The sequence below is a fragment of the Condylura cristata genome, unplaced genomic scaffold, assembly GCF_000260355.1.
Source record: "Condylura cristata isolate star-nosed mole 26May11 unplaced genomic scaffold, ConCri1.0 scaffold00024, whole genome shotgun sequence".
Taxonomy (NCBI): domain Eukaryota; kingdom Metazoa; phylum Chordata; class Mammalia; order Eulipotyphla; family Talpidae; genus Condylura; species Condylura cristata.
Window position 1 is genome coordinate 11465606 of NW_004567125.1, and position 22186 is coordinate 11487791.

The 22186-nt window shown below is 41.3% G+C and overlaps 1 protein-coding gene across 3 annotated transcripts in view; it reads right to left on the reverse strand.

Annotated features, from left to right (window-relative positions):
* PBX1 (pre-B-cell leukemia homeobox 1) overlaps positions 1 to 22186 on the reverse strand; it is a 300166-nt gene that overhangs the window by 44120 nt on the left and 233860 nt on the right. For 2 of the 3 annotated variants that reach the window (XM_012729108.1, XM_004688420.2), the window contains exons 8-9: positions 20188 to 20300; positions 18805 to 18894 (exon numbers count right to left, since the gene is read on the reverse strand). In XM_012729108.1, the coding sequence (XP_012584562.1) occupies positions 18805 to 18894; positions 20188 to 20300 (203 nt within the window). The remainder of the gene's footprint in view (positions 1 to 18804; positions 18895 to 20187; positions 20301 to 22186) is intronic. The other variant, XM_004688421.2, reaches the window with a different exon arrangement.

The following is a 22186-nucleotide window of genomic DNA, read 5'->3' on the forward strand; positions in this document are numbered from 1 at the left end:
GGAAGTCAGCACTCTGCCTGGATTATCCCATGGCTACTGGCTCGAGGTTCCTGTGTCTCTGTTACCTGTACACTCTTTCCAAGCTCACCTACAAGGTCATTCTATGGTGACCTCACCACCACCCCCCTTTCTTTCTAGGTCTCACTACAGTCTCTTTAACTCCAAGACTTTGCTGTGAAAGTATGTTAAGAACTGTCAGCATTACATCAACCCTTTGTGGTAGAGAATAGATATTTCTGCCACCAAGACTTCAGTAGTAGTTTAAATTGCTATGAGGAAATAATAGATTTCACTGCCTGGGTCACCGTGTGATTCTTACTCTAAAGAAGGAAGTCAAGTGAAGGATTTTGCTGTTGCCTGTCTCTCTTCTCTGATCTTTGGGAATCCAGGCTATCTTTCTAGGTCTGGCCTTTATTTACCTGCTTCCTGCAAATGTATTTAAGGTGGATCTCCTTCCACTTCTCTAAATTAGAAACTGTCTCTTATACCTGTCATTTTGACATTTAACCAAGCACAGCTGTTATTCATCTGCTTAAACATCCATGTAAGTACAGGTCTTATTCAATGTCCTCATTTAATTCTAATCCTGTCTATATAGTCCACCTTGGGCAATGAAGTGGACATACTAGTAGATAAAAAACACATTTTGACAAATCTGTTGTTGCACTCATGGAACTTACTTTCTTGTGGGAAACAGGATATAATCATCAAAAGAACAATGACAGATTGTAGATGGTAATGAGTGCTATGAGAGAGAATGATGGGGCTTTGCCCCGATATGGCTTCTGGAAATTTAGCTCAAAGAGGAATAGAAAATAGAACAAGAATGGGCCAGGCCCTCTAGGATGAAGGAGAAACCGAAGACTCTAAGGAACTGAAGGACAGTCAGATCAGAGGGAGCCACAGGATTGAATGGGGAGTGCAGCAGGAGAAGGCGGGTGAGGAGGGGTAGGATGTGCCATGCTGGGAGGTACCATTTTTGTTGGTATTTTGGAGGTACAGGACAGCCCCCGCCGCTCAGGTGCTGCCACCATAGACCCACCACCAATTCACCCATAGACCTCTCCCATAGTTCACTGTTTTGAACGCCTGATGACATGACCTATCCACAAGCCATTCGTGACAGGATCATGTCTGACAGGATAGCTGCTCCATGAAGAACTTGAGTTAAATAAATAGAGAAATAAAACTTGGATGACATCTCTGGGTGCCAGCCCTTGTGAATACAAGGCCGTCCAGCTCGGGTGCCCATCTCAGGGGGGCAATGACACCAGCAGAAAGTCTCTTCCACAATCCAGCGTGAACTCTTGTTTTAATGCTTCTGGACTCACAAACTAGAATCAGCCCAAGTCAATGTTCACTTTATGCCATCGCTTTTGGACATTTCTAGCCACAAAAGCCAGGTGATGTGGACAGTAGGTGGGGACACGTGCAGGGAGCCACTGCTACTGTGGCTCAAGGCTGAAGCCAAAGATTCACTTTCAGGGAATCTCTGCTGTTTATTAAATGGTAGAACCTATGAGCCACATGTCTAACCTCTGAAACGACATTCAGGGGCAGGCGATACAGAAACTTTCTACTCCTAAGCCTCAATGCACCTTCCCAACCGGGGTTCAGACTAGATAATCTCTACTCTAGGGGTACACTACACATGGTACAATCTTGCTAGTTAATAGGGCTTATCTTACATGGGCATCATGGATTCCTGATCGAAGAACTATGTGGTTAGATAGTACACCTACTCCATAAGCAGGGGCATGAACTCGCTTATTCCAAGTCACTATCTCCAACCTGATGTGCAGGACCTCGTGCTGCTACCTCAGGGGGAATCGCAATTGGGAGACTCAACTGCAAAATCATTCCGGGGTGCTTCCTGGCTGGCACCCAGCGCTACCTGGCTGGAGGGAACAGATAGGCCAACTTCTGGATCAAAACCTAGTTTGACACCTTCTTAGCTTTGTTCCTTTGCAATTCAGCTGTTGAGAACACCAGATATTCATATGACCTCATGAGGCACTTGAGACACCGTGGATGGTTTGGTTAGAGTCAGAGCTCACAGTCAGTTAGTGTATATGTCCAGGTCTAGAATTGCCCTTCTTACTTCTGTTAAAGTGAAGTAGAACAGTTTTACATAATGTTACTATGTCCTGCAGACTTGTGGAGCACTTAGTTTAAATGCCCACACAGAAAATTAAAACGCAATTTGTTCTATTTGATTTTTTAGAGGCTATCCTGATCTAGGCAAAGGAAAACAAGCTCAGCTTGAGTCTAAGTACAGAAAACTATTTATATCTGGATAAACATCCTCCACACTCAGTCCTGAAACAACCAGAAAACTTACACACACACACCAAATCTGCATAATTCCCACATCCCTTATCATCTTTATGTAGGATTAAAAAATGTTCAGAAAGCACCTAAAGGATGTTTGTGTGTGGTATTGTGCACACACACACACACACACACACACTCAGATGTCACCAGTACTGGAAAAGTATAAGACAACAGTCACTCACATTTACTTTATATAGTCAAATCTGAATAATTCAAGCCAAAAATATTTTCTTTAATCTCAGTATAAATTATCTGATTGGCTGATTGAATACAGCCCCCTATTCTTCATTTTATTTTTATAACCTTTGATTTTGCTTTGGCTTTCTTGAAAGGCTGTTATTTACTCAGGGCACACACACAGATTGTATACACACCTTAAGGATGAACGGTGGTTACACTAGGAACACACACACACACACACAATCCATGGTGTAAAGCTTGAGGCTATTTACCATCACACAGGAAGCTAAAGCCCCTTACACTTTTCTGACCATCCGAGAGACAGCAATTACCCCAGATTATCAGACCAACATGACATGCCGCGTAAAGAGAGACACTGAGCCAACTCCACATCCCAAAGACTGGCAGATTCAAGCACACTTAGGACATTAATAGCAATTTACGTGCCATCACTGAGACAAAGCCACAAAGGCTCTGTTGGCAGCCTCTTATTTTGAAGCCTATTATTTGTGGGAGTTACAGGCTATAATCACAACAGAAACTTTCAAAACCCTTATCTTCCGTGACGCACCAAATCTATTTCAGAGCCATAATTGCTATGTCACCGGAGAGTTTGCTGCTTAATGCACTCAAATGCCATTTAGTGTTTGCAGGGTCATTACAGCTAACAGAAGAGGGGGGAGTTTTGGTGTGGGGGAAATGCAGACAGAGAACCTGGAGGGGAATCTGCGATAGGGGGCTCTGGCCTCCATTGTGCCTAATTTATTTATGGGAGGATACTGTTGTTTCAAGAATGCTATTTTGTCCACTTGACAAAATGAGAGTAAAAGCTGAAAAACTGTACTGCAGAATTCTGAGCCCATCTGATAACCATACCAGAGGTCTCTAGGGAGTACTAGGGGATACTCTTGTTTATTCTGGGATTCTCATCCTAGTGCTGAGAGGGATTGATTTTGTTTTCTTTATTATTATTATTTTTTCCTTTTAGGCTGACACAGGAATCTCTGCAGTGAACATCTCCCTGTTGTGCTGTGGCCTCAGGAGTTGGACTGTATTTTCTGCTGTGGACTGAGAAGGCAAAGGGAATGATGATGGCAAGATGTCAATATTCGAGAACCTATAAGGATGTACTATTTTACAGATGGTAAAAAAAGACAAATGGAGACCCCAGTACCAGTACAGCAGCCAAAGTTGGGTGGGGGGTGCCCCAAATATTTACCCACTCTAAAAGATCACTTTCTAGGCATAAGTCTATTTAGGCCATAAGAAAACTTTAAAATTATATGTAGTTGTATTTCTTCAACTCCGTTATAAACTAACCAATGACTCTTTGACAATTCATAAAACTCAAGGTAAAATGAGATAAATTTTGCCTATCATATCTCCAGATTCTTTCAAAAAACTCTTAGATTGCATTTTATAGTCCTGGGTTTTTTTTTTCCTTTAATAGACCAGAAATATAGAAAATATCTAATAATTCAGATGAAAGGGTTGCTATTATTATTTTTTTTTCTTAATCAGATTAACACCAGTAACACTTAATTCTGTCTTTGTTTTTGCTGGGGTAACAATCCAGCTTTCATGCCTAGAACTTCGCACAAAAATAAATGAGAAATGTGGCCCCACTCCACACGAACCCGTTTTTTAGAAAGAGTGTTCTTGACTTTACAAATGTTGGTCAAGAGCAGAAGCAGAAGGGACTAGCAATCTGACTGTGTAGTAGTGCTTAGAAATCCCTCAGAAACAAACACTGCAAGAATACATAGAAGGTCAATAAATATATAAAACAGACTCAATCTCATAAGCAATGGCAAAGATAAAATTAAATCAAAATAACAATGAAGTGTCACTTTATAATTTGAGAACTGACAAAGGCTGAAAAACTACTAAAACATTGTTACTGAGGTTGTGAAGAAAGTTATAAACTGCTGGGAAACACTGTGAATTAACAGGTATCCAGGAGAAAAGTCTGGGATACATCACAAGGGTCTTAGCCTTGTTAATATCTTTGGTTCCAACAACCTGACTTCTAAGAGTTGATGCACAGAAATATAGAAATAGAAAAAGAGAATTGCATGGTATATAATGTCAACTGCAGTGTTATTAATTATAGTAAAAAAGGAGGGAACAAGTGAATGTTCCCTATGTTCCATAGTAGGTATTGATTAAATAAATTATGGATTTTCCTATAACAGGTTCCAATGCAGTTATTAAAGTTATATTTGAGAAAAGTGTTAAATGCCATGGAAAATATTCATCATATATTTTTAGTAAAATAAGTAGGTTATAAAATGATGTGATCATAACCCACACAATACACACCCATACAGAGTGCTAGAAGGTGACAAGAGTACAAGGTTAGCCAAAATTTTCTTTGGTGTGATTTTCCTGCAAGCTTCAAATTTTATCCATTAAATATTAATCTGTAATCAGAATAAATAGTAAGTGTAGAATTTATACAAAGAATATGAAGGAAAGATGATATCTCATTTAGTTCTTGAAAGCTTTGGCCAAAGTCTAGAACTCACTGAAAAAGAGCTTAATATGACTAGTGTTTAAATCCCCAGATTTAAACTAGTGTTTGCACCTCTGGCCTGTACGCCAATTCTGAATGGATAAATAAATAAATCTTTAAAGAAAAAAAAAATACAACCACTGTTGACGAGTTCAGTTGTTCTTCATTTTCTTTCTTTCTTTTTTTTTTTAATTTGTCTATATTTTTCTATCATTGTTCATTTTTGTACAAGTCTGATTTCTCCTGTCAGGTGTAATCCCCATAAAATTCCCACCACCAAGATACCCATGAACTGTCACTCACAGTATCTTGTGCTCTTCCCTCCCGAGTTTTACTTCCTTTCCACGCCTCCCCCTACCCCCTGCTGAATGTGTCCAATTTATAGTTTGCCTGTCAGTTTTGTCTTTTTTCCTGATCCCTGTATGGTTTCCTTATGTTCCTCTTATAAGTAACACCATCTGATATTTTTCTTTTTCCTGCTGACTTATTTCACTGAGCATTATCACTTCTAGTTCCATCCATGTTGCTTCAAATGGCACGGTTTTATCTTTTTTGATTGCTGAATATTATTCCATTTTGTATATGTACCATATCTTCTTGATCCAGTCATCTATTTTGGGGCACTTAGGTTGTTTCCATATCTTGGCCATTATAAACAGTGTTGTAATAAACATAGGAGTGCTAGTTTCCTTTCAGATTAATGTTTTCTGTGGCCTTTGGGCAGATACCTAGGGGTGGAATTGCTCGGTCATCTGGTAGCTCCACTTTTAGTAGGTTTGGAGTCCTCCATATTTTCCACAAAAAAAAAAAAAAAAAAAGGTCAAACATGGCAATCAGCTTAGAATTAGAGTGGCTTGAGACAGGCCCCTAAATCTTTAATTTTCCCTGCCCTATTGCTCAACACAATTAACTGGTTGATAATACACTTCAAGAAAATGCCAAAGACTACCAAATGAGTGAATGAATTTACTGTGGATTGAATTCAAGGCCTCAGGAAGTAGCAGTCCCCACAAAAGTATGCAAAAGAGAATTAAGAACAGGTAACTAGTCTGAATAGATACCCACCAGAGATCTGCAGCACAAGTTAATGAAGAGGCTCAGGTCTAGAAAAGCTGAAAGCACCAGGCTGTGACAAGTGGAAAGAAAAAGAAGAAAATGGCATTTTCTAATGGGAGAAGTTCTCTCTGGCCAAGAGAAATAAAAAATGCATATTTTTGTAGGGGTTTCAGTCAGGTAGAAAGCCCCATCATCAATCTATTGATTAAGAATAAAATCACCTCAACACCACATTCCAGTAGGCTCCCCTCTGCTGTGAACCAAGTCCGATGACAGCTGGGGTACAAATCTGTCATCTCTCTCTTCAGAGATTGAAGGACTAGAGAGGAGGTAAGAATCAGAAAAGGGGCCCTCCCTGGTGGCGCAGCAGGTTAAAGCGCAGCACTAAGAAGCTTAAGCCACTTCCGCATGAGTTCGATCCCCGTCTGCCCCGGAGGAGATCCACATGGGCGGCAGACCTCTCCTGACCCGCCCGCTGCTCCCCTCAGCAGTGTACTTCATCGATCTGCCTGTTCTTCTCCCCACTCTGTCCCTGGTGAATCCTCTCACCCTCTGCATCTTTGGCCTCTACCCTAGTTCTGTATGAATAAATAAATAAATCTTAAAAAAAAATCAGAAAAGATGTCTCACTCCAACCAGCATGTTAGGGGTACAGTCTGGAGGAACTAAGAATCACTTCTAAGAGATGAGAACTCTGAGCTCAATCCTGCAAAATGAGCAGGAAGATGAGATGTGTGCCCACTGCCCAAGTTTTGGCCTAGGGCATCTACTGCTTGACACTGTGAACCATGAGGAGTCACCTCTGGGAAGGGCCACGCATACTAAGATGGGAAGAACCAGGGGCACCGTGCCTGGCACTTGTGAAACCTCTGGTCTAGACAGGAAGCGCCAGGCAGGGTAGTGGTGATTTCAACCGCAAAACAACCACACTGTGTGATTAATGAAAATAGTCACACATTATCACACAAGGAATGCTAATGGCATCTACAGGTCTAGTTCACTAAATTTGAGTGGTTTTGTTATTATTATTTTGATGCTTGGTTACACTCCCTTCCTCCCTGAACGTTTTTGGTTAACATTTGTAAATATCTTAATTATTTTAATAAACTTGAATTAAATAAGCTAAAGCATATAAAGTACCTAGCACATGGGGAAAAGTCTGTAAGAGTTAATTATTAATACAATTATTAAATTTTATTTTAGCCTATTAATTTTCTATCCATATTGTTTTTAATTGTTCTTTAATTCAATCCTTTATACCACTTCCTTATTTTATTACTACTTGATCTGTTTTAAAATCTTTATCAGTATGTTCATAGCTGATTTTTATTTAACTGCTCTTGCTAGCTTATTTTATGTTGTATTGTTTTTCTTCAGTAGCTGTATCTCTTGACAATTTTTAAACTTCTACTTTCCCATTTCACATGCAATTTTATTTTGTCCTACCATTGCCTTATAGTTCACAGTACAGTCTTTTTTCTTAGCTCTCTTTTTCATTTTCTAGGTCTTTTGAATTTGAATTTCTCAAGATTTTTTAAATTTAGTTTTTCTTTTTTTAAAGATTCATTTATTTATGCATACAATAGCTGGGGTGCAGGCCAGAGGTGCAAGACTTGGGGGTGGGGGAAGAGGATTCATCAGAGACAGAGTGGGGAGCAGAACAGGCAGATTGACTGAAATACACTATTGAGGGGAGCAGTGGACAAGACAGGAGAGGTCTGCTGCACCATATGGATCACTTCCCTGGCTGGGTTAGAGCTCGTGCTATAGTGGCTGCAGATAGATAGCTTCATAGTGCTGCTGCTTAACCAGCTGCACCACCAGGGGAGGCCCTAAATTAATTTTTTAAACTCTATTCATAATTTAAAAATATATATATTATCTTTGCACTTAATTGCACATATTCCTTTAACTCATTAAAAATGCCAGGTGTTAGGTGTCAACAAAAGGGGGGGACAGTCCTGGTAGGAGTCCAGTCTGAATGAAGGGAGGATAGCACATTTTCTCTTCTGTTGGTCCAGGAGATGCTGTTACCTCTATATTTGACAGTGCAGTATCTTCAATACTAATCCTTCACCCTCTCAAGCTATTATTTAACATATTAACCTATTGAGTTAACTGAAAAAAAAAAATTCCTTTTCCTATTTTGCCATCCCCTGATTTAAAAAAAAAAAAAAAACAACAAAAATCTGCTTCTATTAATATTTCATACCTAGATTCCTGGAACTATCTTGCTATCAATTACAATGAGTCACCAGATCGCCTCATGAAATTACATTTGATACAAAATCTGTTCTTTCTCATGTATGAAAACTGGGTCCTGATTAAGTTGGTTATTCAAATAAGATACTATAGCAGCTGTAGGTTCATTGGCTATCTCCAGAGAAGGGCTTTATATATAATTTTCAGACTTAAGTTTTAATAAGGAACCTATTCATCTTAGGCTTTCTACTAGATGCTACCCTGGAAGACAGATTACAGAATAGTCATCACTGAGTTCCTACATCTCTTATATGAATAAGCCAGGCTCCAACATATTTATTATCCAGAATCACAACAGATTCCCTTACTGTAAGTTTCTTACCAAGTCCCTTAGCATCAGAACTAGGGGGTAAAGCCTTGATTTGGATGAAGGGAAAGAGTAGAGGCTTTGGGCTGCATGGACCTGTTCCACACCAGGCTCTCTCACTTCCTGGCTGTTGATCCTCAGAACACTAACATTCTCTGCATCTCCACTTTCTGTTAAGTGGAGATGAGAATGTCTGTGAAGGCACTGAAAGAACCAGGGCACTCAATAAACTTAATGAATTAGGATTCTTAGTATGAATATTGCCGGAGGCTCCAATTACCCCAGTATATGAAGCATATAGTCAGCGTTTGTTCTTGTCCTCCCTCTAAAGGGCACAGAACCCTCAGGAGTGATGCTGGGTCTCCTCAGAACTCCGAAGCTCTATGGAAATGGGGCCTGCAGTCTCTCCCACCAGAACCTCATCCACCTATAGGGTAATCAGTTGGCTTAAGGGTCAATTGAGGGGTTCCCACACTTCTGTGACAGATCACCCCCATAAAGAGAAAGAAAGTACAGTTATAGACAGGCATGTGAGTGAAAAACAGAAGTTTGCACAAATTTCAGGAGGCTCCAGACAATGAATTGGACTTCAAGGTATAGACACTAAAGAAGCAATGTTGAGAAATAACCAAAGACAAAAGAGGAAAATGAATTCTTACAAGGGAAGGGAGTGCACTATGATTTTAAAATATCACTGGCTTCTAAAACGTTTGCCAAGGAAAAGGCATAGATTCTTCTAAAAGTAGGCATGCCAAGGTATAATGTAAGGCCAGAGCACAATAAACCACCTTGTTCTATTGAAAATGGACTTTTTAGCAGTTTGGCTATAAATGAGGGGGTTGGGAGGGAAAGAGAAAATTCTGATGGTTGGAAAGGAACAGACTAGTCCGTGATACTGTGCCTACTTCTTCCTTTTCTTCTTTTTGTTCCTTTGTGTAAACTATGAGAAAAGGGTATATACAAGGAAGTAAAAGGAGTTAAATTTATATGCAAGTATGTAACATTGGTGAAAATCCACAGAATGTACACCTATGATTTATAAATTTAATTATATACAATTTTACAATTGCAAAGAGATACTGACCTTTAATTAATGACATTCATACCCAGGCATTTACTTAGGCAAAAGTATATCATTGTTTGCAATTTACTTTGATATTCATTAAAAAAGTGCAATGGAAGGATGGATAGAAGGATGTGGTTATCATCAGAGATATGCTGAGTACAGTGAAGTAAATATTAACAACAGATTCTAGGCGGGGAGGAATGCTGGCCTCAATGTAAAAGGACTTTCAACTGTGCTATGTATCTGAAAAACTTCAAAATAAAATGTCAGAAAAAACTTACAAGGTAGTCTCCTAGCACATTCTGCTAAGAAAACATAATTCCTTCTCTAGGAATGTCCTAGGCAGCATTTAAAGGTTTCAAGTGCTAGAGCAGAGCCTCCCGAACTCAATGTGTTTAGGAATTACTAGGTGATTTGGGTAAAATGCAGAATCTGATTTGAGAGTCTGGGTGGGGCCTGAGGTTATGCATTCCTCACAGGTTCTCAGGCAACAGTTGTTGCTCTGTGGGCCACAGCTGCACAGAATGGCAGGAGGAAGGGACAGTTTACAGGGAGGCGCCAAAGCCGTGAGTCATCAAGATCTGAGCCAACTCTGACCTCCCGTTAAGTACCAAAGGTTAAAGAGAAGGTTCAAGAATTCTAAAACACGCTCTACTTAGGCATGAAAAGGTATTAGGTTAGATGAATTAGTGGCTGACAGAGGTGAAAGTTATTGCAAACAGAACCATAATAAATGTAGGTACTTATATATTTATATATAATCTTGTCCCGTATGACTTTATTGTTAAAGCATACAATTAGCCTAATCTGAGACATGGTTAATTTTTAATAAAGAGTTCTATTTATTGTAGAAAAGCATGTAGAAAACATGCTTTTTGGGTTCTATGTTAGGAAATGAACCATTCTCACCACAGGGTCACAGGCCTAACATGATCAGCGCACTTCTGGATTCTACTAGACGGGTGATATCGCATCTAGACTATACTAGCTGCTAACAGAGCAGCCCAACAGAGCAGCCACTGGCTATGTGTGGCCACTGAAATTCCAAATGAGATACAATTAAAAATTCCTTTTCTTAGCCACACTAGCCATATTTCAAGGGCTCATCAGTCACACATGGCTAATGGTTAACTTAGTCAAAAGAGCAAAATAGACCAGTTCTATTCTTGTAAGATATTCTGTTGGAGAGAATGGCTGTAGAAGGAAAGAATTCTTGACATAGTTACTTGAAAAATACATGGAATAATGGCAAATATAAATGATTTTTTTTTGTTTATAAGCAACTTATCTATTTTTAGTTAACTGGAATGTGACTACCTATTCTTTTACAATGGACAGTCTCCAGCCCCCAAATTCTATGAATATATATTGATACTACTGGGTGCCCCTTTCAGAGAGGCTTTCTGTGACTTTCTGGAATGAGAGAACTATGCACTATTGATTTTAATTCCTTGTGCTGGATAATGGGGGCCCTCAATAGGATCCCCTTTATTGCAGATAAAGCATTTATTCATTCCAGCTGGTGAGTTTTTCCAAATTCAAGTTAGTGCTATGTCCTGCGTTACTTCTGTAACAAATTGGATACCACTTAGGGTTTTAAATATTAATATTTAGAGACATGGGAAAGAATTTTCCCCAAACTGGAGTACAGTCAGAGATACTTTTTAAAATGCACCAAACTTTTAAATAACAACAAGACTTTTAAGGAAGAGGTTTCATATTTTACCTGAAAGCAGACTTGTCTAAGAACAGGGGACTACTTCCTAGAGATAAGAAGAGACAAGGCTCATCCCAGCAAGAAAAAGGCCATCTGCAGAAATCAATGCAAGCATTCCCCACAATTTAATTCAGCTGATTAATTGCTTAATATTTACTGAGATCTAGAGGCCATGTCATGCTCAAGAGCACCACGAAAAACAAATTGCCCTTTTGAGGTGGTGATTTCATTCAGGTAGGAGACAGGACAGTTTGAGTCTAGACCTAAATGATCCTAATTGTGAATGCAGACCTGCAGGTGGAAATGCAATGCAGTGTGGATGCTATGGAACATCAGTTGCAGTGAAAAGAGTGCAGTGTACATTGTTGTCTTACCTATGAGCATCTTTCACAACATATAAAGTTCACTTTTATTTAGAGCTAGGAAGTACTTCCCCATCTCTTGTATTTCTTTGGGAATGAAAAACCTCACGGTTTACAAATAAAACACGACTGTGGAAGAGGTATCATCTGTCTGTCTCAGTGTCCTTTTGGACTCAGGGAAATTAAATCTTATGGAGTGAAAGTGACTTACCTAATGCACACAGGCAAAAGCGAATACAGACACCTGCGTATATGTCTCCCTCACATACCAGGAGGGTGATGTTCAGACTGACTGTATCACTGGGTTTGAGATCAGCAAAATTCCTAGTGATTCCTTTAACAAAGAGGTAAGGAGGCTCCACAATAGGATGCTAATTGTTCTAAGACCCAGTACAGCTCTTTGGTTGGGGGAGATACATTTCTCAAACCATAGTTGGTTGATTGTGATCACCTTTCTTCTGCACAGATTCTAGTAAATTTTATACATTTTAATTCCGTCCCTAAAATATGGATTTAGTTGGTTCACTAGTCTTCTAGGAACATCAAGTCTAGTCCCAGAAAAGTTGTTAAAATAAAAGTAAATCCAAATTGACATGAGAGTTTGAAAACAGCTCTCGTATAGGGTTTCTCTAACTTGACTGGCTATATTGTATAACAGCTTCATTTCCCAAATTCAAAATGGTAGTGATGACACATTTACTGAATGTATAGATGGATCGATGGATGGATGGATGGATGGATAGGTAGATGACTATGCCACTGAATGATTTAGCCTCATTTGTTTGTGTTCTCTTAGGGCTTTCACCTGGGTAGCTGGGTAAAAACAGTGGATTGTTTATCAATTTACACTATTGGGATCATTCTTTTTCCTCTAACTATTGAGGATGCTAATAAAAAGCTTTTCTAGGCTCAGTGGATGTGCTTTAAGGTTTAAAGAAAGCCTCATCACGTAAAGCTAAAGGGATTTAAGTGTTTCCCCCTGGCACTGTCATAAAGGAGAGACAGGTTATCCACGTCTTGAAGGAAGGAGGCTACCCACCCCATTCCTGCTGCCTTCCACTGGTTCTGACTGACCTCTCCCGCCCCTCCCCACTCCAACCTGGGGCTGTTCACCAGGCCCTGTTTGCAGCATTAGAAGGTTCCCAAAGGCAGCTAACTTGGGCCCACATCTGGATCCATTTTAATCGCTTTAAAATTCAAATTCAACTTAGTAAAATGGAAGAATTAAAACTCCATCTAATCAAGGTGCGTCTTTAAAGATTTGCATATGAATTTTAAAGATTCCCAGTCCTACAATTCCACAAGTGGCAACACCGTATTAATACCTGCTTTAAGTGGAAGGAGGTCTCTCAGAAGCAGTTAAGAAAACATTAAAATGATGGCTTGTGGCCAAGTATTACCAAGTAACCCTTGTGAGTATTCACACAAGTAGAATGTGATTTTTGTCCGAATGACTCTTTTTAAATTTTCTTAGTGAATGTTCTGCTTTCCTTTTACTTAACACTGGGAGAAAAGAAAACCAAAACCAAAACACCTGCGTTATGGTTTTGAAGCGACAAGTTTCATCTCTATTTCTCTCTTACCATGTTTATTACAAAGCAAAATTAACAATATTTTTCTCTTCTAAATTGATGTTAATGGCCCTTTGATTTTAGAGAAAACACACTTACCATTTTATTTCCATTTTCACTAAAACTCTTGAATAAGAAAATCTTATGGGGTATCTATTTGCATTTAAGATTTGTTGGAATGAACACACACCCTTAACTCACATTTGAAAATAATTAAAAGCAAATCGTTTCATTCCTAAAGAATAATGCTCCCTGCCTTCCAAAATCTTTAAGAATTTAAAAGAAGAAATCCATGTAATACAAGTTCTTCCTCCTTCCCTCAAGATGCATTTGGAGGGGAAGCAATGGAAGAGCTAAAAAGGACAGGAGAAGCCAACTCCAGTGAGATGGTTTTCTGGAATGATGAGGCTACAACCAAGTCTCTTAGCTAAGAACCAAAGATAGTGTTTGTAGGACTCTACGAATAAAGAACTCAAAAAGCTTGGCACAGATTCTAGTAAATTTTATACATGAAGCAACACTATAGGGGTGAAGTGACAAAGTCATAAGAACAATCCAAGTTCCCTGCTTTGACGTGGCTTCTGTCTTCTAGCAGTGTGTCCTTGGAGAGTTGGGCCCCCATCTGGGATGGACTAGAATAATGATCTATCACCACATTGGTGGTGGTCCTACCCAGGTTTGCTATGGGGATTCCTTTAGCATAGGCAGAGTCACAGGATTCCATGGGATCATTCTCTCAGCTACGCTATCCCTATATTTATTTATTTTTTAAAAGATGTATCTTTATTTATTTATGCATACAAGAACTGGGGTATAGGCCAGAGGTTTGAGAGGGGTGGTAAAAGGATTCACCAGAGACAGAATGGGGAGCAGAGCAGGAAGACTGACCAAAATACACTGCTTAGGGGAGCAGCAGGAGAGACAGGAGAGGTCTGCTGTGTCATGTGGGTCAGCTTCTAGATTGGGGATCAAACTCGTGCTGCGGTGGCTGCACTGAGATTTAACTTATTGCTCCTATATATATATATATATATATATATATTAGATTTATTTATTTATTCGTACAGAACTGGGGTACAGGCCAGAGATGCGGAGAGTGAGAGGATTCACCAGAGACAGAGTGGGGAGCAGAACAGGCAGATCGACAAGGTACACTGCTGAGGGGAGCAGCGGGCGGGTCAGGAAAGGTCTACCTCGCCTTGTGGATCTCCTCCGGGGCAGGCGGGGAATCGAACTTATGCGGAGGTGGCTTAGGCTTCTTTGTGCTGTGCTTTAACCCGCTGCGCCACCAGGGAGGGCCTTATTACTCCTATATTTAATGTCAAGTTTAAGTTAAGTATTAAGGACAATACGTTTCTAAACAAATTAGAAACTTTCCCCCCAAAGTTCCTTGAATCTATTTGTATTAAAAACACAGTATATTTTTGGGTAAGTAAAACACTTAACGTAAATATTACCAGATAACACAGAGATGATACATACTTCTTGATTATTAAAATGCATTTCTGAGTTGTCTTCTCCCACTCAATTGATCCATTCAACAATATCTCTGGGCAGCTAATATATGTATTGTAGGGCCATACACATGTTTGGGAATGACAAAAAGACCAATTAATTAGTATGTCTGTGCACATAGCTGTAATGAGAGGAAAGTATGTCTGTGATAAAGCGGAACGAGAAGGGCAAGGAGGATCGCAGAAAAGACAGCCTGTGGGGTAGGCTGGGAAAAGCAACATAGGAAAGAGAGACATTTTTGCAGATGGCACACCTGAGCACATGCAGGGGCATTTTGCACAACCAGGTAAGGATGAGCTGACCATAGTGACTGGCATCCAAGTTTACCTGGATGACAGGAGAAGGTAGAAGCACAGGTCAAGGGTGGGAACCTAAGTCAGACGCGGAATTTGAGTTGGCTTAGGGAGGATGGGATGGGGGTGGGGGGGAGTGCTGACAATCTGTAAGCAAGGAAGGCCAAAATTCAGGGCACACAGGCAACAGAAAGGAGAAACCAAAGGCAGCTGCAGCAGTCATTAGGGAAGGATCACATGGGTGGACTATTTCTAGAACTAAAATGGTGACAGTGGGAATGGAGAAGAAAGAATGGATGTGATAGCTAAGTGATCTTTAAGTATGTCTGATTGACAGAGAAGTGGAATAATCCCTCCATTACTTAGAGCCGCTCGAAGCCTCGTAAGTATTGCCCATTGTCATTTGAGAACACGCAGTACTTAAGGAGGTATAATTTAACACTTGCCGTGGCCAAGGAAGGGGGTCTTTAGGCCTTGCATAACTCTATCCATCTCGAAAGCATACCTTTCCATCAGAAGAGAATAAAAGTGACATCTGTGTCCTAACCTATCCTCATCGGGAACTACCCGCTGTGAAAACTGCTTACACAAGAGGAGAAAAAAGGTCAAATTAGAGAGTTATCACTTATTACATTTCATACTGCATTCATGTGGAACAATGGACACTTTGCCAAGCACTGTTCTTACTCATTTTCTCATTCCCAATAAAGCAGCCCTTGAGGTATTAAGGGTGGGAATTATGGACCCCATGTGGCTGCTGATGATGGCCACACGACAGTGACCAGGACCAGCATCTCCCAACTCCTGGGACAGGGTGTTTGCCACCCACCTTGAAGCACCAACCTTCCACAGTCATCATCCAATGCAAGCGGCCTGGGCTTTATGGGATTTAAATAGATGCCAGTTGGCCAGGAGAGGGGTGTGGTGAAAATCTAGCCAAGGGGCAGATAAAGGCTGCCCAGAAAGTGTCCTTCACTGAAGGGAACACAACCCAGAGACCAGCTGGGAATTCCATCACTGCCTTGGGTTTAGAAATTGTTTATTTTTATTTCTTGGCTCCAACCTTTCATTCCTGCCCGTGTCCCTTCTTGTCTCCCTCCTTCTCTTTCTTTCTCCCTTTCTTCTCCTGGCAGCCAGAGCCCTGCTCTGCACATACACATGTCTCAGCATTTAATACCATCATCTAAAAATACATCTCACGCTAACAAGCTGTCTCCTGCAGGTGGCACAATTTAAAATTGATAACAGAGGAACATATCATATCATGATCAACCTTTGATTCATTGACCCTGCATATTAAAGATCCAGAAATAAAATAAACAGTTTACAGGAAAAAAAATAATGCAAAATGAGAGACGCTTTCAAGTGGTATTTTCAAGCCCCGTTTTGGCGGTGGGCTTATGTAATCAGACATAATTGTCTACATATGTTTGGTTACACTATGGGAGAAATGATTCCCAGTCCACCAGATGACATCAGAGGGGTCAGTGTTGGGCCCCCAGATTCTGAGAGCTGCTCTCCTCTGTGCTACCCTATTAGGGAAGAAAGATGCCAAATGTCCGCCCCATTTCCTGCCCAGCCACAGCGCCTTTCTTCAGTTCTCTTTGTGAGGGTGTCCGCATTCTCATCTCCACACTCTTGAACTTGCTTCATGTGCCTCTCACCCACAAATATGTAGAGCAAAGTTTTCCCTGGAAAAGCCTACTTAATAGCTCAGAGATTCAGGATATACATAAATGCACATGGGCTTGAACCCCCACACAGAAACACAGAGGCTGCTTCAACCACCTGGAATAAATTCTGGAGGACATACTTCTCCACTATGGCATCTTGTATTTCTCTAAGCAGACTTCCAGCAAGCTCATTCATTAATCATAATTAGTAGTGTTAGCATAAGCACAAGTAGGACCGGTCTCTCTGCTCTGGAAATCCTTTCTAGAAAAGGGTTATGGGGTGGATGAGGTGTGGTGATGAATAGCTGAGGAGGTGTGAACTATTTCCTCTGAATCATATACAGTGGTGTAAAATCATGTGACACCAAATTTTAATTGATAATTAAAAAAAATCAGGAAAAGAATATAAAGAAAAGGTATATTGATTGTCCACATACATTTAATGTGGTTAACTTGAACCTTCTTACTGCCCTCCCAGAGAGGAACCTGACACACATATATTCAGAGGGATTCTGCCTAAAAAGGTAAAAAATAAAGAACTACTTGGAAGCGACCTTAAAGGGCACCAGGACACTTAAAGAAAGCCTTGACTTTCTTCTATAACATTCTCCCCAAGCATCTGGCTAACTTTCAAACTTAAATACTCAAGGGTCCCAGTGACAGGGAATCCCCGAGATCAACAGAAAGCCAATCCCTCCACGAGACAGCTCTGCCTGAGAGTCTACCGACGTGGCTGTCAACTGTTTTCTCCCCTGACTCTTCTACTCTGATTCTATCTGACCTCCTTGATCCTACCAAGACCTTGCTTGATGTATCTGACCTCACAGATGATGACATGTCTAAACCTATGTATACCACCTAAATCTCCTCTATCATGGGCTCACATTTCCAATGGGTTCAACCACTCTTCATCTGACAAAACAGTTGGTATGCGCCACAGTCATGCCTGCCTTGATCCATCCATGAAGAAGCCACAGCCACCTTCAATGTCGACACTGTATCTCAATTAGTATAGCCCAGGGGCACATGAACACTACTTCCTGCCTACCTTCCCTCACCTCCACCCCCAGTTTATTTTAATTATAACAACAGAAACAAGAGAAAAGTCTCATCACCAACCAGCCGGTTTTCTTCAATAATTCTGAGCCAATAGTTCTCCTGCAGCCTCTTTTGACCTCAGAAAGCCCAGGAAATCACCCCGATCTAAAGAACAGCCCCCTTTTCCAGGTTGCTCGCTTGTCCCGGCTTGCTGTCACCGCTGCTGAGACAGCGGACGATTGATCTGAGAAATCAAGTTGGATTGCTGTCCCAAATCTACACTCAGTTCTCCTTGTGTCTGTCTGATCGATTTCACTCTGTGCGATATAGCTTGTCGCTATGGATTTTCATGCTAGTCAGGAGCCGCCAGCATACCCAAGAACAAGTAGAAGCTGGGTCGCTTCCCTCCCCATTCTTTCAACACACCCAGCCTCTGGCTTTCCTTTATTTACTTAGTTGTTTTTTAAGCAGTCCTTAGACCATTTGAAGAAAGGTTTTTTGTTTTGGCCACAGACCTGTATGCAATGCATTTTGGCTACTGGTACCCTGCACCTGTCCCCCCTTCGCCCCCCAGAGTGCCAGGCTCCAGCGTGTGGCGACACTTGCTACCACTGTTGTGCTGGGTGTCACCTGTTCAGCAGTTCCTCTGAGCTGAACACATGTGGCCGCAGGTGCCATGCAAACGCTGATTGTGCCTGACAGCCCTAGACGCCAGCTGCCTGCACGGAGCCGGCCCAGTGGCCACTTTTTTGTGGGTAGAAAGCTGCCAACGGCATGACCAATACAGAAACGAGAAACTAGGTGACCGTAAAGCTTGGGTAAGTCCTACTAAGTGGCATTCTGAGCCCTGTGGCTTTGAAATAATTGGTAGTGATAGAATTAAAACAGAGGGGAAGAGGAGCCTTGTTTTCTTACACTGATGCCCTGCGGACTGTACATCTGACTGGCTGCGAGTCCGTCACTGTATCCTCCTGTCTGGCTGATAACATGGCGAAGGGTATCCACCTAAACAGTGAACAACAACAGAGAGGAAATTAGTCAGGGAGATGTGGGAGGGAGGCAGCTCATTGTCACACAGGCTACCATCGGGCATGCCATATTAACGTGGTTATTTTGGAGACATTCTTCCCAAGGAAGGGTCCATGAGGAAGAGGCTACGCCCCTCCTCTATGTCAAGTCCGGTATCCTTTCCTAGTTTAGTAAGCAAGATGATAAAATGGTCAAGGAGAGCTGGGATTCCCAACGTTGCAGTGGTGTCCACAATACAGCATGAGATGACAGGGATTGGCGTTGAGGACGGGGTTAGAGGGGAGGGAGTGAAGGGATTTCCCCTTTCCTAGAGATCATCCTGTGGAGCTTTAGCTGTACTGGGGAACCTATAAAAATCAAGGTTGTGTTTAGAGGGGCTTGGGTAGCTGCCTCATGGAGACAGCAGTGTGTGCCATTTTCTTTGTGAGGATATAAATGATGGCCAATTGCTTGTCTATTTGACCAAAGTCTGAACCCATCCTGCCTGCTTGTTTTCAAGGAATGGTTCCTAGGCAAGGTGGGGATCACTGGCCAGCATGGAGGAGTGGATTTTCTCCAAATTCAGGTGTGAGTTGAATCAGCTGACAACTTCCCTAGTAACTCAAACCTAGCACACTGCTTTACCACGGCACCTCAGGTGCTGTGCTCGGGCTGCAGGTGGCTTCCTGAGGTGCGATGAAGGTGAGCTGCTCTCCAGGGAGCAGTGAGGGCCTACACCACACAGCTTCATTTTTGCTTCACACCAGAACCCCAAACCCTGAACCTCAAGGATGACTAAGAAAATGAGTTTAGTCCACTTGGCTGGGTGTTTTTTAAAGCCTAAAAGGAAAACACAAGATAATCAGGTATTTGCTTACTCATTCAGCACCTCCTTGTTTGGGTAATATTGAGTATGGGAAAGCCACAGGCAAGTGGGTAAGCTGTAGTGAGACAAACGACTAAATCCTTCCTCCTTTTCCCTCCAGTGAACAGATTTTGCGGGTTCTACTTGCCTGGTAGGCCCCATTACCTCACCCTTAGCTGTACCTCTCTCCTACCTTCCTAGAGTGACGAGCCAGAGCCAAATGCATTCACAAAGTGTGGACGAGGTTCCCTATGACAATGGTTGTCTTTGTTTTGGTTCGGCGGTTCATACAGTTTTGTTTTTATATTTCTTTTTCTTTCTTAGTCTTTCTCTCTCTCTTCCTTCAGCATTGGGAAATGCCAATAAGACTAAGGGCTCTCGTACTCTAATGCATTCACTTGGTTGCACATTGGCTGGGTCCCTACCTGTGATTGCACGTTGGCTCCAACCTGGGCCCCTTGGTAAGAATCCCCATTGAGTGACTGCACGCTCATGAACAAATCTCCAGAGTTTGACATGTTAAAAGAACTGGAAGAACCTGGAAAGGAAAGAGTGAGGCACCTGAATCACAGAAAAGAAAAGGCTCAATCCCCGCAACTAACAGCCGAGAGGGAGGATGACATGCAAAGCAACCCCCCTCCCCAGTAAAGACTAAAATAAAAACAAAACCAACAGAGTCTGGTTAGTAGCATGAAGAAACAGAGCAAGCAATAAAGGTTGCATATCATTCATGTTATGTGAAGCCACATCTTATTGCAAATTGCCAACAGGTCTGCTTCCCCTTAGGAACTTCAAACTGGGAAAGGGAACATTATTCTTCTTAACTTAGTCTATGCAAATTAAAGATAGTATCTAAACCTAAGGCCTCTCTTTCATGCTTAAAAATTCTAGGGTTGGCCAGCAGACCACAGTTGGAGAATATGGGCTGGTCAATGATACTTCTGTCACCATGTTGGAGCATGTAAACTGGCTTGTAAATGTGTTCTTGCCAAATCCATAAACTTTCCCATGGGGAACAGCCCTGGGAGAGAATGCATAGAAGCTATATTACACATTAGGGCTGGCCTTGAGGAATGAATGTCTTGATATTCCTGATTTCTACAAAGTGAAGTTCCTCTCTGGGGGGCAAACAACCCAAGAGAGCCTCAAGGATCATAAGACTGTGTAAGGATGAGCTAGTCTTCTCTCTCACCTGCCATTTGTAGGAAGATGAAATAAAAAATGGGCCAGGTATTCACAAGCATGCATGAAATATGAAATGCTGATACTCTACTACTCTACTATTATTATCACCACCACCACCATCATTACTAATGGGCCTCAAGGAGAACTATGATTTCCCAGAGATGGAACCTTCTCTCAGAGTTAGCTTTAAGGTCCATCCTGGCAATCCCATATTCCAAGAGGGCCACTGTGGATCCTCCCACCCCACCCTAAGCACAAGGGCATGGAAGAGCTTCATATTATACTGAAGTCATCGTGCAACTTAGCGCATTAGGAGAGAAAGCTCAACGTGCAAGGTTTGGTTAAAATATGACATTAGCCTGGAAAAGGAGAGACTTTAGGGACCCAGGTCAGTTCCACTCTGCCATTTCCAACACTCTGTTGCTCAAATTGTATTCTTGCCCTCACAGTCTGAGACAGCCATCATCCCTGTGGAATCACCCAGCAATAACTGATGCTTCAGCTCTGATGCTTCAGCTAAGCAGAAGAGAAGGCTCTGTTTGTTCCATAGAAGGACCATGTAACTAGCAATGAATTCTAAACTTGGCCACTCTAATCTCTATTAACCTATTCACAGTATTCTTATACTCAAAGGCAAGAACCATTTAAAGGAAACATATCACTGACTAGCGGCATACTGAAATTGGAAACATTTGCATTTTTCATTGTTCTGGGGGATTTTCATCTACATGCAAACAGCTAACTACTGTTTCATAAACTGATCTTTATTGTCAGTCTCCAGCCTTTGGGAAAAAATGGAACATTTTGGAGACTAGGAGATGACTCAAGTACCATCCAAAAAACTATGTCATTTCCGTAACTTTGCAACATGTCCTGTCTTATCTGGCATCTATTTCTCTGTTTCCTTATCTGAAAGAAATAAGAAAAATTGGAACTTAGGGACAAGAGGCATATGATTGAACAGGTGTGGCTTCCATCCAGGGAGTGGGGTTGAGACTTCGGCCTGGAATTCTTCCTATTAATGTGGCACATATCTTGCCAGTGGTTTATCCAATGTGGTGAAGCCAGATTATACTGTGTGTGTGGCCTAGATTATATTCTCAAACCAAGATGTATAATTCTCAGGAATTTATGTCCTAGTTAATTCCCTCTCAATCTTCCTTTAATAACAGGAATATAAACTAAATAATACAAGACACTTTTGTAAAAAAGTGTTAACAATACATAGTTACATTCAGA